Source organism: Pelophylax lessonae (genome assembly GCF_965119305.1).
Source record: "Pelophylax lessonae genome assembly, chromosome: 13".
Classification (NCBI taxonomy): Eukaryota; Metazoa; Chordata; class Amphibia; order Anura; family Ranidae; genus Pelophylax; species Pelophylax lessonae.
The window spans coordinates 13,292,708-13,307,271 of NC_138780.1; the positions used below are offsets into that span (position 1 = coordinate 13,292,708).

General features: G+C 42.3%; 1 protein-coding gene across 1 annotated transcript in view; it reads right to left on the reverse strand.

Moving 5' to 3' along the window:
- Nucleotides 1-14,564, reverse strand: part of LOC309569087 (NACHT, LRR and PYD domains-containing protein 6-like) — a 179,654-nt gene that overhangs the window by 39,572 nt on the left and 125,518 nt on the right. Inside the window, exon 9 of the mRNA XM_082274851.1 lies at nt 13,907-14,002. Within this exon, the coding sequence (XP_082130977.1) occupies nt 13,907-14,002 (96 nt within the window). The remainder of the gene's footprint in view (nt 1-13,906; nt 14,003-14,564) is intronic.

Below are 14,564 nucleotides of genomic sequence, written 5' to 3' on the forward strand. Positions count from 1 at the left end.
CAAACTGAAATACCTCAATAAGGAAAATGCCACATTATGGCCACTAGATGGCGCAAACTAAAGTACCTCAATAAGGTAAATGCCACATTATGGTCACTAGATGGAGCAAACTGAAACATCGCAATAAGGAAAATGCTACATTATGGCCACTAGATGGAGCAAACTGAAATACCTCTATAAGGAAAATGCCACATTATGGCCACTAGATGGCGCAAACTGAAATACCTCAATAAGGTAAATGCCACATTATGGCCACTAGATGTAGCAAACTGAAATACCTCAATAAGAAAAATGCCACATTATGGCCACTAGATGGAGCAAACCGAAATACCTCAATAAGGAAAATGCCACATTGTGGCCACTAGATGGAGCAAACTGAAACACCTCAATAAGGAAAATGCCACGTTATGGCCACTAGATGGAGCAAACTGAAATACCTCAATAAGGAAAATGCCACATTATGGCCACTAGATGGAGCAAACTAAAATACCTCAATAAGCAAAATGCCACATTATGGCCACTAGATGGAGCAAACTGAAATACCTCAATAAGGAAAATGCCACATTATGGCCACTAGATGGAGCAAACTGAAATACCTCCAATAAGGAAAATGCCACATTATGGCCACTAGATGGAGCTGACAATCAGATGAATAAACATAGTAGACATATTGGTAATTATTTGGGAGGGTTATGCGAATGCTCGCATATTCTTTATAAATAGGCCCCTAAATATTCATTTTTATTGTCAACTCACAAAGTGGGCCAATTCAAGATTGTGGATGTAGCATCTGGTCTAAAGTAAGGGGGGGGGGGGTACTTACAAGGTGTAGTTCATACCAGTGGTTGTGCTGGGTTCAAACTCATTTCAAAACTATGTCAGCTCAAAAAACCACAATCGACTTGGAAGGATTTCAAGAGGCCCACATTTATTCTTAGACGTGTCAGCCATCACACAGGAAGTATGAGAAGCCTTTGAAGGTTTGGATGTAGGTGTTGATGAGCTGCAAAAAGAAGAACATTGAAGCAACTCCTCACGGGGGGAACATTTTCTTAGGGGGAATGTACAGCGACTTTGTATTTCTTTATAGTGCTTTTGTATCCGTTTATTTAATATATTATTAAAACAATGCAAACATGCATTTAAAAAAATAAATACATTTTAAAACACATTTTTCTACGTCCAATAGGTGGAGCTCTTGGCTTCTTTTGATGTGTTATTACAAGAAAAAAAATGAGGTTGAAGGATTATAAGAGGTGCATGGAAGTCAGCCAGCCCCCAGTCTGATGTACTCACCCTCCAGTCTGCCACCAACCAAGTAGACCTGTCTCATAATATAAATAGAGAACAGGGGTTTAGTTGACACGCATTTGCAAACGCATATGTAAGCTGCAGGGCCACTACACGGCACCCTGTTTTACCTGCAGTCCTAACACTTCCCAATTTAGTGTCTCCACACTGGGAGCACATGGCTGCTAATGTGCTTTTGAGCAGTTCTAGGGGACTGAGAAATCACCAGCCGGTCACAGTGCCCTTCATTGGTTGGTCCTTTTTTTTTTATTTATTTATTTTTTAGGGTCATTAAGGCTGCATTCACATGTCAGCGTATGATCGCGGGCAGAACCGCCGCGGTTCCGCCCGCGATTCGGAGATTTATTGCAAATCGCGGGACGCCTAGCGTTGCCCGTTGATTTGCAATAGCCCCCCAAACGCCGAGCGATGTTGCCGCGATTTACGCCTGCCGAATCGCGGCAACATCGCGCAAACAAAATCGCAGGACGCAATACGCTCCAAAAAAGTACAAGAGCTTTTTTGCGCGATTTTGTTTGCGCGATGTTGCCGCGATTCGGCAGGCGTAAATCGCGGCAACATCGCTCGGCGTTTGGGGGGCTATTGCAAATCAACGGGCAACGCTAGGCGTCCCGCGATTTGCAATAAATCTCCGAATCGCGGGCGGAACCGCGGCGGTTCTGCCCGCGATCATACGCTGACATGTGAATGCAGCCTTAGTAAATCTGATGGCATTGTGTGAGATGAGAGTTGTAATGAGGAGACGTTTTCTTTCACAGTCACTTTATTTTTATTAAAACAGAAAACACAAAAAAGCTCACCCCCCCCCCCAACACCCCCCACTTCCCGCACCCCCCACAATGTAAACAAATATCACTCCAAAAATAGACGTTTTCTTTAACAAATTGAAAAAATAAAATATATTATTAATATTATTCCATTTCTTTTTATTAAAATTGTAACTGTTTATACAATACCATTCTATGACCTGCACAACCTCTGTCCCTGTCAGAGTCCCCCCTTACATCAGAGTCCCTATCAGACCCCCCCTTACATCAGAGTCCCTGTCAGACCCCCCCCCTTACATCAGAGTCCCTATCAGACCCCCCCTTTACATCAGAGTCCCTGTCAGACCCCCCCCCTTACATCAGAGTCCCTATCAGACCCCCCCTTTACATCAGATTCCCTATCAGACCCCCCTTTACATCAGAAGTCCCTATCAGACCCCCCCCCTTACATCAGAAGTCCCTATCAGACCCCCCTTACATCAGAGTCCCTATCAGACCCCCCCATATATCAGAGTCCCTATCAGACCCCCCTTACTTCAGAGTCCCTATCAGACCCCCCCTTACATCAGAGTCCCTTTCAGACCCCCCTTACATCAGAAGTCCCTATCAGACCCCCCCTTACATCAGAAGTCCCTATCAGACCCCCCTTACATCAGAGTCCATATCAGACCCCCCCATATATCAGAGTCCCTATCAGACCCCCCTTACTTCAGAGTCCCTATCAGACCCCCCCTTACATCAGAGTCCCTATCAGACCCCCCTTACATCAGAAGTCCCTATCAGACCCCTTCTTACATCAGAGTCCCTATCGGACCCCCCCTTATATCAGAGTCCCTATCAGACCCCCCCCTTACATCAGAGTCCCTATCAAACCCCCACTTACATCAAAGTCACCCTTATATATCAGAGTCCCTATCAGTCCCCCCACGTCAGAACCCCCCCCCTTACATCAGAGTCTCTATCAGACCCCCCTTACATCAGAGTCCCTATCAGACCCCCCTTATATCAGAGTCCCTATCAGGCCCCCCCCCACATCAGAAGACCCCCCCTTACGTCAGAGTCCCTATCAGACCCCCCTACATCAGAAACCTCCCCCCTTACATCAGAGTCCCTATCACAACCTCCCCTTACATCAGAGTCCCTATCAGATCCCCCCTTTACATCAGGATCCCTCCTTACATCAGAGTCCCTATCAGACCTCCTCCCTCTTACATCAGACTCCCCCCTTACATCAGAGTCCCCCCATACATCAGAGTCCCCTATCAGATTCACTCTTAGCCCCCCCCCCCCTTTACATCAGATTCACCATCAGAGTCCACCCATACATCAGAATCCTCCTTACCACTGTAAGCCGGACACCATAGGCAGCCTGTGCTGACCCTAATCCTCAGTCTCTGGCCCAGATAAAATCTTGTGGGGGATGTGGCCTGGGGCCGGGGAAGGGGGGGGGGGTGCGTAGTTTGGAGACCCCTCATATAGAGGTAGAGGTGACCATAACGCTGAAGCTGAACTTCTGACAAACCGTGAATATAATGTGAGAACCGTCCTATTCACTTCGTTTGTCCTATCGAGTGTCCCCTGCCAAACATCATAGACAGGTCCCACCCCTGACCCCACCCCCCGACCCCACCCCCCCAGTGCAATTACAGCTGAAGTTTAGGAATGATCTTCATTGGACCAATAGAAGTACACAAATTCCATACCGCTGGGACCGCTGTGGGAGTGGAGAATCACTGTAGTAGTCAGCACTACTACTGTCATTGCCCCAGTCTTCGAGGTCCTGTGCCTATTGGCTGCCCTTCTTCCTCTATACCTCATCCAATCACAGAACTGCTTGTATTAACTGAAAACAATACCCAGCGTTCTGTGAATGGTGGCAGTGCTGAGTGAGCGCCCCCTTGTGGTTTCTATGCAGAAGGGCAACAGCTCAGCATGGGACCCAGAAGACTATCACTGTAGTAGCGCCCCCTTGTGGTTTCTATGCAGAAGGGCAACAGCTCGGCATGGGACTCAGAAGACTATCACTGTAGTAGCACCCCCTTGTGGTTACTATGCAGAAGGGGAACCGCTCGGGATGGGACCCAGAAGACTATCACTGTAGTAGTGCCCCCCTGTGGTTTCTATGCAGAAGGGGAACCACTCGGGATGGGACCCAGAAGACTATCACTGTAGTAGTGCCCCCCTGTGGTTTCTATGCAGAAGGGTAACAGCTCGGCATGGGACCCAGAAGACTATCACTGTAGTAGTGCCCCCCTGTGGTATCTATGCAGAAGGGTAACAGCTCGGCATGGGACCCAGAAGACTATTACTGTAGTAGCACCCCCTTTTGGTTTCTATGAAGAAGGGCAACAGCACGGCATAGGACCCAGAAGACTATCACTGTAGTATCGCCCCCTTGTGGTTTCTATGCAGAAGGGCAACAGCTCAGCATGCGACCCAGAAGACTATCACTGTAGTAGCGCCCCCTTGTGGTTTCTATGCAGAAGGGCAACAGCATGGCATGGGACCCAGAAGAGTATTACTGTAGTAGCGCCCCCTCTGGTTTCTATGCAGAAGGGCAACAGCTCAGGATGGGACCCAGAAGACTATTACTGTAGTAGCACCCCCTTGTGGTTACTATGCAGAAGGGCAACAGCTCAGGATGGGACCCAGAAGACTATTACTGTAGTAGCACCCCCTTGTGGTTACTATGCAGAAGGGCAACAGCTCGGCATGGGACCCAGAAGACTATCTCCATAGTAGCGCCCCCTTGTGGTTACTATACAGAAGGGCAACAGCTCGGCACGGGACCCAGAAGACTATCCCTGTAGTAGCGCCCCCTTGTGGTTACTATACAGAAGGGCAATAGCTCGGGGTGGGACCCAGAAGGTTTGCGATATACATACAAACTGCATACAATAAAATCCATACCTAAACTTCAGCTCTAGGCAGTCCGGTCTGGTCTTGGACCCTCCCCCAGCCTGCTGGGTGGCCAATAAATCAGCCGCAGTCCACGTATCAAAATCATCCTGTATGCACGTTCACAGTGTTAGACTGACTGCACTTTACAAAGCAACAATGCACTGATAGGCTCAGTGTGCCGCCCCCCCCCCCCCCTCCCAATGTGACTGCTGCTGTTACAGGAGATTTGAGCAAGCTAAAATAAAAACAAGACTCATGTATATATACAAGCTGTATATACAAATATATATTAACAATTATTTATGAATATATAATTAGACTGAAAACATTTTTTTCCTGTATCTGCTGGGAGTTCGGGGGAAGGGCGCCTTTATTATAAAATAAATATTAAAAACACAATGTGCATGAAAAGCTGCAGAAAGTCAGATAGAGCCCCACCTCCTTTGGAGGACATCCAGCATCATACCCTGACCCGCCCCCTTTCATTCATTGGATATCAGTTCTCTCAAGAATCAGGGAGGATCAGCATCACATGTGGGCGTTACCTGGGGGGGTGGTATGTATGCAAATGCATCGCCTTCAAACGCCCGCCTCCCTCCAGCCACCCATTAAGGTGTTTTGATATTTGCATAACTCCTCCCACATCCTGTATCAGAGTACTGGTGAGAAACGATTCGCTGGCTGGTCAGAGAGGTGAACAGAGGCCAGATTGCTTCTGATCACCTCTATGGCTTTGGAGGACTGGAGCGACGTCATGACGTCACTTCCGGCCTAAGGCGGAATGTAACAATTTTTTTTTTTTTAAGCAAAAGATCAAAACTTTTTTTTTTTTTTGAGCTTTTGCTTTTTAAAAAAGATAAAGAAGAAGTTTGAAGTTTTTTTGACCCCAGATCTCTCAATAAAGAGGACCTGTCATCCTTATGTCTATTACAGTTACATTATTATTATTATTATTTTTTTTTTAAGTGATTAAAAAAATAAAAAGGGACAGTTTTTTATTTTTTATTTTTTTATTTTTAGCTTTTGCTTTTAAATGGGTCTTTTTAAACCCCAGATCTCTCAATAAAGAGGACCTTTCATCCTTATTTCTATTACAAGGGATGTTTACATTCCATGTAATAGGAATAAAAATGATTAAAAAAGTAAAATAAAAAGGACATTTTTTTTTTTTTTTAAAGAGAAAGGAGAAATTTGAAGTCTTTTTGACCCCAGATCTCTCAATAAAGAGGACCTGTCGTCCTTATTTCTATTATAATGACATTATTATTATTATTTTTTTAAGAGATACAAAAAAAAATGAAAAAGGGACATTTTTTTTTTCCGAGCTTTTGCTTTTAAATGGGTCTTTTTAAACCCCAGATCTCTCAATAAAGAGGACCTTTCATCCTTATTTCTATTACAAGGGATGTTTACATTGCATGTAATAGGAATAAAAATGATTAAAAAAGTAAAATAAAAAGGACAGGTTTTTTATTTTTTTTTGTGCTTTTGATTTTTAAAAAAGAGAAAGGAGAAATTTGAAGTCTTTTTGACCCCAGATCTCTCAATAAGGAGGACCTGTCATCCTTATTTCTATTATAATTACACATATATATATATATATATATATATATATATATATATATATATATATATATATATATTTTTTTTTTTTTTTTTTTAAAGTGATACAAAAAAAAAGTGATACAAAAAAAAAAAAAAATGAAAAAGGGACAGTTTTTTCTTTTTTTCGAGCTTTTGCATTTAAAAGGGTCTTTTTAAACCCCAGATCTCTTAATAAAGAGGACCTTTCATCCTTATTTCTATTACAAGGGATGTTTACATGCCATGTAATATGAATAAAAATTATTAAAAAAGTAAAATAAAAAGGAAACATTTTTTTTTTTTGAGCTTTTGCTTTCTAAAAAAAGATAAAGGAGAAATTTGAAGTCTTTTTGATCCCAGATCTCTCAATAAAGATGACCTGTCATCCTTATTTCTATTATAATTACATCATTTTTTTTTTTTTTAAAGTGATACAAAAAAAAAAAAAAAATGAAAAAGGGACAGTTTTTTTTTTTTCGAGCTTTTGCTTTTAACCACTTTTCAACTAGCCGCCGCAGTTATACGGCGGCAGGTTCCTGTACCTGTACGGTGGTCCGCAGGAGCGATCCTGGGGGCACGCGCGCCCACTTGCCAACGGGGAAGCTGATCCACGGGGCCGGTGGCCCGGATTGCCACCGGGCAGCACCCACGATCGCTCCCCGTGAAGAGAAAACAGCGGTCTGCTGTTGTAACACGGCACACCGTTGTTCTCTCAAGAATCAGGATAGAGCGCCTGTGATCCCCCTATTTAGGAACACAGCTCCCTGTAACATAAATCTTTCCACTAGTTTGTAGACACAATAACTTTTGCGCAAACCAATAAAAATATGCTTATTGCAATTTTTTTTTACCAAAAATATGTAGCAGAATACAAATTTGCTTAAAATGGTAAAAAAAATTTGATTTTTTAATTTTTTTTATTGGGAATGTTATATAGCAGAAAGTGAAAAATATTGGTTTTTTTTTTTTTTTTTTTCAGAATTTTCGCTCTTTTTTTGTTTAAAGCGCAAAAAATAAAAATTGCAGAGGTGATGAAAAAAACTAGAGAAAAACTAGAGGAAAAACGGTTTAACCTTAAACTAAGTGAATTCTCTTCCACAAGCAGTGGTATCAGCAGGGAGCATCGTTAGTTTAAAAAAACTATTAGCACCTTAACGAACACAACATACAGGGGTATACAATGTACTATTGACAGCAAACATACACACACATTATGGGTTGAACTGGATGGACTGATGTCTTTTTTCAACCTGACTATGAAAAAAATAAATAAAAAATTAGCAGTACAACTGTATGTGTAACTATGTAACTATGCAATGCTGCATCCAATCAAATTTTTTATAACTTTTTTTTACACAAATAGAGATTTCTTTTGTTGGTATTTAATCACCACTGTTTTTTTTTTTTTTTTTGCGATATAATTAAAAAAAGAGCGAACATTTTGAAAAAAAAAAAAACATTTTTGTTTTTGCTTTAGTTTCTATTACAAAATTTTGCAAATAAGTAATTTTTTTTTCAGAAATGTAGGGCAAAATTTATACTGCTACACATCTTTGATAAAAAAAATAACCCAAATCAGGGTATATTATTTGGTCTGCTTGAAAGTTATAGAGTATACAAGCTATGGTGCCAATCATTGAAAATTGATCACACCTGATGCACTGATGGCCGATCTCATTTCTTGAGACACTAACAAGCCAGGACAGTACAAATACCCCCCAAAATTACCCCTTTTTGGAAAGTAGACATTCCAGGGTAGTTAGTAAGAGGCATGGTGAGTTTTTTTCAATTATATTTTTTTCCCACAATTCTTTGCAGAATGAAGAAATACATTTTTTTTTCTACACAAAATTTTCATAATAACAAGTTATTTCTCACACACAGCATATGCATACTTGCAATTACACCCCAAAATACATTCTGCTACTCCTCCTGAGTATGGCGATACCACATGTGTGAGACTTTTACTCAGTCTGGCCACATGCAGAGGCCCAACATCCAAGGAGCACCTTCAGGCGTTCTAGGAGCATAAACTACACATCTAATTTCATTACAACCTATCACACTTTTGAAGGCCTTGAAGCACCAGGACAATGGAATTACCCACAAAATGACCCCATTTTGGAAAGAAAACACTTCAATGTATAATCTACGAGGCATAATGAGTCTTTTTTACATGTAATTTTTTTTGCACAAGTTTTTGGAAAATGTGGAATGAAAATAAAAAATTAAAATATTTTACACAAAGTTGTCACTTTATAGGCTATTTCTAACACATAGAATGTACATTGCAAAAATGACACCCCAAATTACATTCTGCTACTCCTCCCGAGTATGGCGATACCACATGTGTGAGACTTTTACAGTCTGGCCACATGCAGAGGCCCAACATCCAAGGAGCACCTTCAGGCGTTCTAGGAGCATAAATTACACATCTAATTTCATTACAACCTATCACACTTTTGAAGGCCCTGAAGCACCAGGACAATGTAATTAGCTACAAAATGACCCAATTTTGGAAAGAAAACACCCCAATGTATAATCTATGAGGCATAATGAGTCTTTTGAACATGTCATTTTTTTTTGGAAAATGTGGAATGAAAATAAAAAAGTAAATTTTTTTACACAAAGTTGTCACTTTATAGGCTATTTCTAACACATAGAATGTACATAGCAAAAATGACACCACAAATTACATTCTGCTACTCCTCCCGAGTATGGCGATACCACATGTGTGAGATTTTTACACAGCCTGGCCACATACAGAGACCCAACATCCAAGTAGTACCTTCAGGCATTCTAGGAGCATAAATTACACATCTAATTTCATTACAACTTATCACACTTTTGAAGGCCCGGGAGCACCAGGACAATGGAAACGCCCACAAAATGACCCCATTTTGGAAAGCAAACACCTCAACACATAATCTATGAGGCATGGGCTGCAGATAGGTACTCAGGTACTCTGATGGGCTGCAGACAGGTACTTAGGTACACTGACCAACTTCAGAAAGGTACTCGGGTACTCTGATGGGCTGCAGAGAGGTACTTGGGTACTCTGACGGGTTGGAGACAAGTAATCGGTAAATCTGATAGGTACTTGGGTACTCTGATATAGGTACTCGGTGTACCCTGGGCTGCAGATAGGTACTCGGGTACTATGATAGGCTGCCGGGAGGTATTCGGGTACTCTGATGGGCTGGAGACAGGTACTCGAGTACTCTGATGGACTGCAGATAGGTACTCAGGTATCCTGATGGGCTGGAGACAGGTACTCAGGTACTCTGATGACAGGTACTCGGGTACTCCAATGGGCTGGTGACAGGTACTCGGGTTCTCTGATGACAGGTACTCAGGTACCTTGATGGGCTGGTGACAGGTACTCGGTTACTCGGTTGACAGGTACTCGGGTACCCTGATGGGCTGGTGACAGGTACTCAGGTACCCTGATGAGCTGGTGACAGGTACTCGGGTACCCTGATGGGCTGGTGACAGGTACTCGGGTACCCTGATGGGCTGGGACTGGTACTCGGGTACTTTGATGGGCTGTTACCGCAATCTCCTTCTCACACAGGATCAGTGTGTGAGGAGGAGAGCCCAGTAACAGCTAATTACCACGGCTTGTTTACATTCTGTGACCGGCTGTGATTGGACACAGCTGGTCACGTGGTAGAGAGCCAATTTCCTTGGCTCTTTCCCTGCTCGGGGATGGGCTGTGTCAGAGTGAAGCTCTCCATTCCCGATCACCGATCTGTGTGCCTCTGGGTGGGGGCGCGGGAGAGCGGCGAGAAAAGTCGGACGTCATATGACCGTCGCCCGGAGGGACAAAGCCTTCCTGCCAATGTCATTTTAGCGGCGTGCACAAGGACAGTGCATGTGGCCGGCTGTGATTGGACACAGCTGGTCACATGGTAAAGAGACATTTTTATTGCCTCTTTACATTGATCAGGGATGGGCTGTGTCCTGAGAGACACGCCTCATCCCCGATTGCTGCGCTGTGCGCCCTAGGGGGCGCGGGAGAGCGGCGAGAAAAGTCGGACGTCATATGAAGATGTTGATACATATGACAGTATGGCAGCCATGATCTGCCTGCATCACATAGAGAAGCACAGGACCCGGTAAAGACATCACTGGGTCTAATATAAGGTACAGTATATAATGAAAAAAATCCATCCATCCAACAAAAGTGTTGGCTTACTGCGTTAGAGTAAATTTTCTTCCATTTTCGGATGCGAATAAACCATTTTTTCAGTAAAGCGTCTTCTATTTTTTTAAAATTTTTCTTATCCTTCCGTATTTGTGAAAAAAAAATAAAATAAAAATTTGTGTATTTGTTCCATGTTTTAAGTGTTAGGAATCTTCCGTTCAGAGCAAAATCCTATTCTGTACTTCGGGCCGTTGGCTTATTCGTTACTCGATTTTCTCCCCGTACCTGGAACCTGGCCGTACCGAGTTTCACATTTCCGTGGGCTACAATATAAAAACATACATTGTAAAATATCGAAAGCAGAATTCAAATCAAACGGGTTTTATTGGTTCTGGCTCAATTCATTTTCAGAAAATTTAAAAATCCATGCATACTGGTCATGTTATGTTATTTTTTATTTATTGTTACTAAATTATTTTTACTATCATTTTTATGTTATTTTTTATTTATTTTTACTAAATTATTTTTAATACCATTTTTATGTTATTTTTTATTTATTTTTAATAAATTATTTTTACTACTATTTTTATGTTATTTTTTTATTTATTGTTACTAAATTATTTTTACTACTATTTTTATGTTATTTTTTTATTTATTGTTACTAAGTTATTTTTGCTATTATTTTTATGTTATTTTTTATTTATTTTTACTAAATTATTTTAATACCATTTTTATGTTATTTTTTTATTTATTGTTTCTATATTATTTTTTACTACTTATTTTTATTTATTTTTTTACTAAAATGTTATTTTTTAGTTTTGATTTTAGCAAGCAAGGGATAATCCTTTCCTAGATATTTTATTTATTTTACTGTGTCCCCTGGGGGGAGATTTGCCTTCACTTCCTGTCAAGGAGACACAAAAGGAAGTGATAGAAAATGTCTGCAAAGTGAGGAAAAGTTTCCTTCTAAGGCTGGCCATACATTTTACAATTTTCCTTAGATTTACCAAAACCATATAATATGAGGTCAAACCTTAACAACACTAACAATGTGTATGCAATCAGGCAGGCTCTTGCACTACATAGTTGAAGGTAACTCTAAAGGAAATTGAACAAGAACGTTGTATAATCAATGGCCAGCTTTAGACAGTTAGCACCAGAATAGGTGTCCCCATTGAAGGATTTTACCTAACTACTTGTTCTGGTGACCACTATACAATGTTGGATTTAAATTTTATTTTCATTCAGGTGACAGTGGTCACTAGGACAAATAAGAAAAGTCAATCCTCCCCCAGTGCGGATATAGAGAGAGTGTTACAGGGAGGGTTAGTTTTGGTGTTACAGGGGGGTTAGTGTTGTGGTTACAGGGAGGCTTAGTGTTGGGGGTTACAGGGAGGGTTAGTGTTGGGGGTTACAGGGAGGGTTAGTGTTGGGGTTACAGGGCGGGTTAGTTTTGGTGTTACAGGGGGGGGGTAGTGTTGGAGTTACAGGGAGGGTTAGTGTTGTGGTTACAGGGAGGCTTAGTGTTGGGGGTTACAGGGAGGGTTAGTGTTAGGGTTACAGGGAGGGTTAGTGTTGGGGTTACAGGGAGGGTTAGTGTTGGGGTTACAGGGAGGGTTAGTGTTGGGGTTACAGGGAGGGTTAGTGTTGGGGTTACAGGGGGGGTAGTGTTGGGGTTACAGGAAGGGTTAGTGTTGGGGTTACAGGGAGGGTTAGTTTTGGTGTTACAGGGGGGTTAGTGTTGTGGTTACAGGGAGGCATAGTGTTGGGGGTTACAGGGGGGTTAGTGTTGTGGTTACAGGGAGGGTTAGTGTTGGGGGTTACAGGGAGGGTTAGTGTTGGGGGTTACAGGGAGGGTTAGTGTTGGGGTTACAGGGAGGGTTAGTTTTGGTGTTACAGGGAGGGTTAGTGTTGGGGTTACAGGGAGGCTTAGTGTTGGGGGTTACAGGGAGGGTTAGTGTTGGGGTTACAGGGAGGGTAAGTTTTGGGGTTACAGGGAGGGTTAGTGTTGGGGTTACAGGGAGGGTTAGTTTTGGGGTTACAGGGAGGGTTAGTGTTGGGGTTACAGGGAGGGTTCCTGTTGTGGTTACAGGGAGGGTTAGTGTTGGGGTTACAGGGGGGGTCAATGTTGGGGTTACAGGGAGGGAGGGTTATTGTTGGGGTTACAGAGAGGCTTAGTATTGGGCTTTACAGGGAGGATTAGTGTTAGGGTTACAGGGAGAGTTAGTGTTGGGGTTACGGGGGGGGGGGGTAATGTTGGGGTTACAGGGAGGGAGGGTTATTGTTGGGGTTACAGAGAGGCTTAGTATTGGGCTTTACAGGGAGGGTTAGTGTTGGGGCTACAGGGAGGATTAATGTTAGGATTACAGGGGGGTAATTTGGGGTTACAGGGGGGTTAGTATTGGGGTTACAGGGAGGGTTAGTGTTGGGGGTTACAGGAAGGATTAATTTTAGGATTATGGGGGGGTAATTTGGGGTTACAGGAAGAGTTGGTGTTGGGGTTACAGGGAGGGTTAGTGTTGGGGTTACAGGGAGGTAATTTGGAGTTACTGGGAGGATTAGTGTTATGATTGGGGGGGGGGGGGGGTTGGGGTTACAGGGAGCATTAATGTTAGGATTACAGGAGGGTAATTTGGGGTTACTGGGAGGACTAGTGTTACAGCCATTAATTAGTATTTAGGTTACAGGGAGTTCGGGGTACTGCAATTCTATAACAATCAGGTTCACTTAGTGTTAGGGATAGAATTATCCCATAATCCACTGCAACCAAATCAAGCAAGACTTTAACAAGGCCTGTCAGTGGGACTGCAACCCCTTGTCTCCTTTTTGGTGTAACCTCCCCCATATCTTCATCTACTGTGAACACGAGGATATGAATATTATTTCCTGGTATAAAACTTCTGGGGCATATCTACAATTCTTATGGGTGGAGTTGGGAATCTCCATCTTGTATAGTCACATGACAACAATCAGGTGTTCGCTGATCATCAGGTAGTTGCAGCAAGAAGATCTTCCATTTCAGGAGGCGCAGTGAACCCCCAACATCCTGGTCAGGCGTTAGGGAATCCGTGCACCCCAATTTTCCTTTCTGATCTTTTACGTTTTTGTTTCAGTTCAATGACCACCTACCCCTAAATGTGAGATCATGGCGTATATTATTCTCATAACTATATAAATAGGATGTGCCGACTCTTACCTTCGGTAGTTGCACCTGTGCATAACATGATTCCATTGGAGCATTTGAATGAACCTCATTGGGTCCCTTTGATGCAGACCTTTGGTCACTTTTGTCCTGCAATACACAAAGAAAGTGTGACTATATCGTCATTTGTGAAGCATTATGGGCTTTGTTGGTTTTCTTTTCCTGTCCAGGTAGCAGAAAGTCGGTGTTGAGTTATTTTGAGGGGACAGCAAATTTACACTGTTATACACGCTGTACACTCACTACTTTACATTGTAGCAAAGTGTCATTTCTTCAGTGTTGTCACATGAAAAGATAGAATAAAATATTTACACAAATGTGAGGGGTGTACTTACTTTTGTGAGATACTGTATATCTTTTTAGATCTCTCGTTGAGACACTACTATAATTATTGTCATCTGACTTCTATTGATTGTGGCCTCCAAGTGGACTGCTCTACTTCTTATTTACTGCCTCCTTTTTTGCACTTTGAATAATTGTTGTAAGGTGAACCTTCCCCTTTTTTGGACAACTTTTTCTTTCTATACCTGGTTAACATAGGCGATGGTCGCTTTTATTTTGGTAATGCATATTTTGATATCCATCACATTTGAGTTGCCATTCAAGGCTACCATCTGTCTCCTATCAATCTTCGCCTATTGCCGATCGCCCC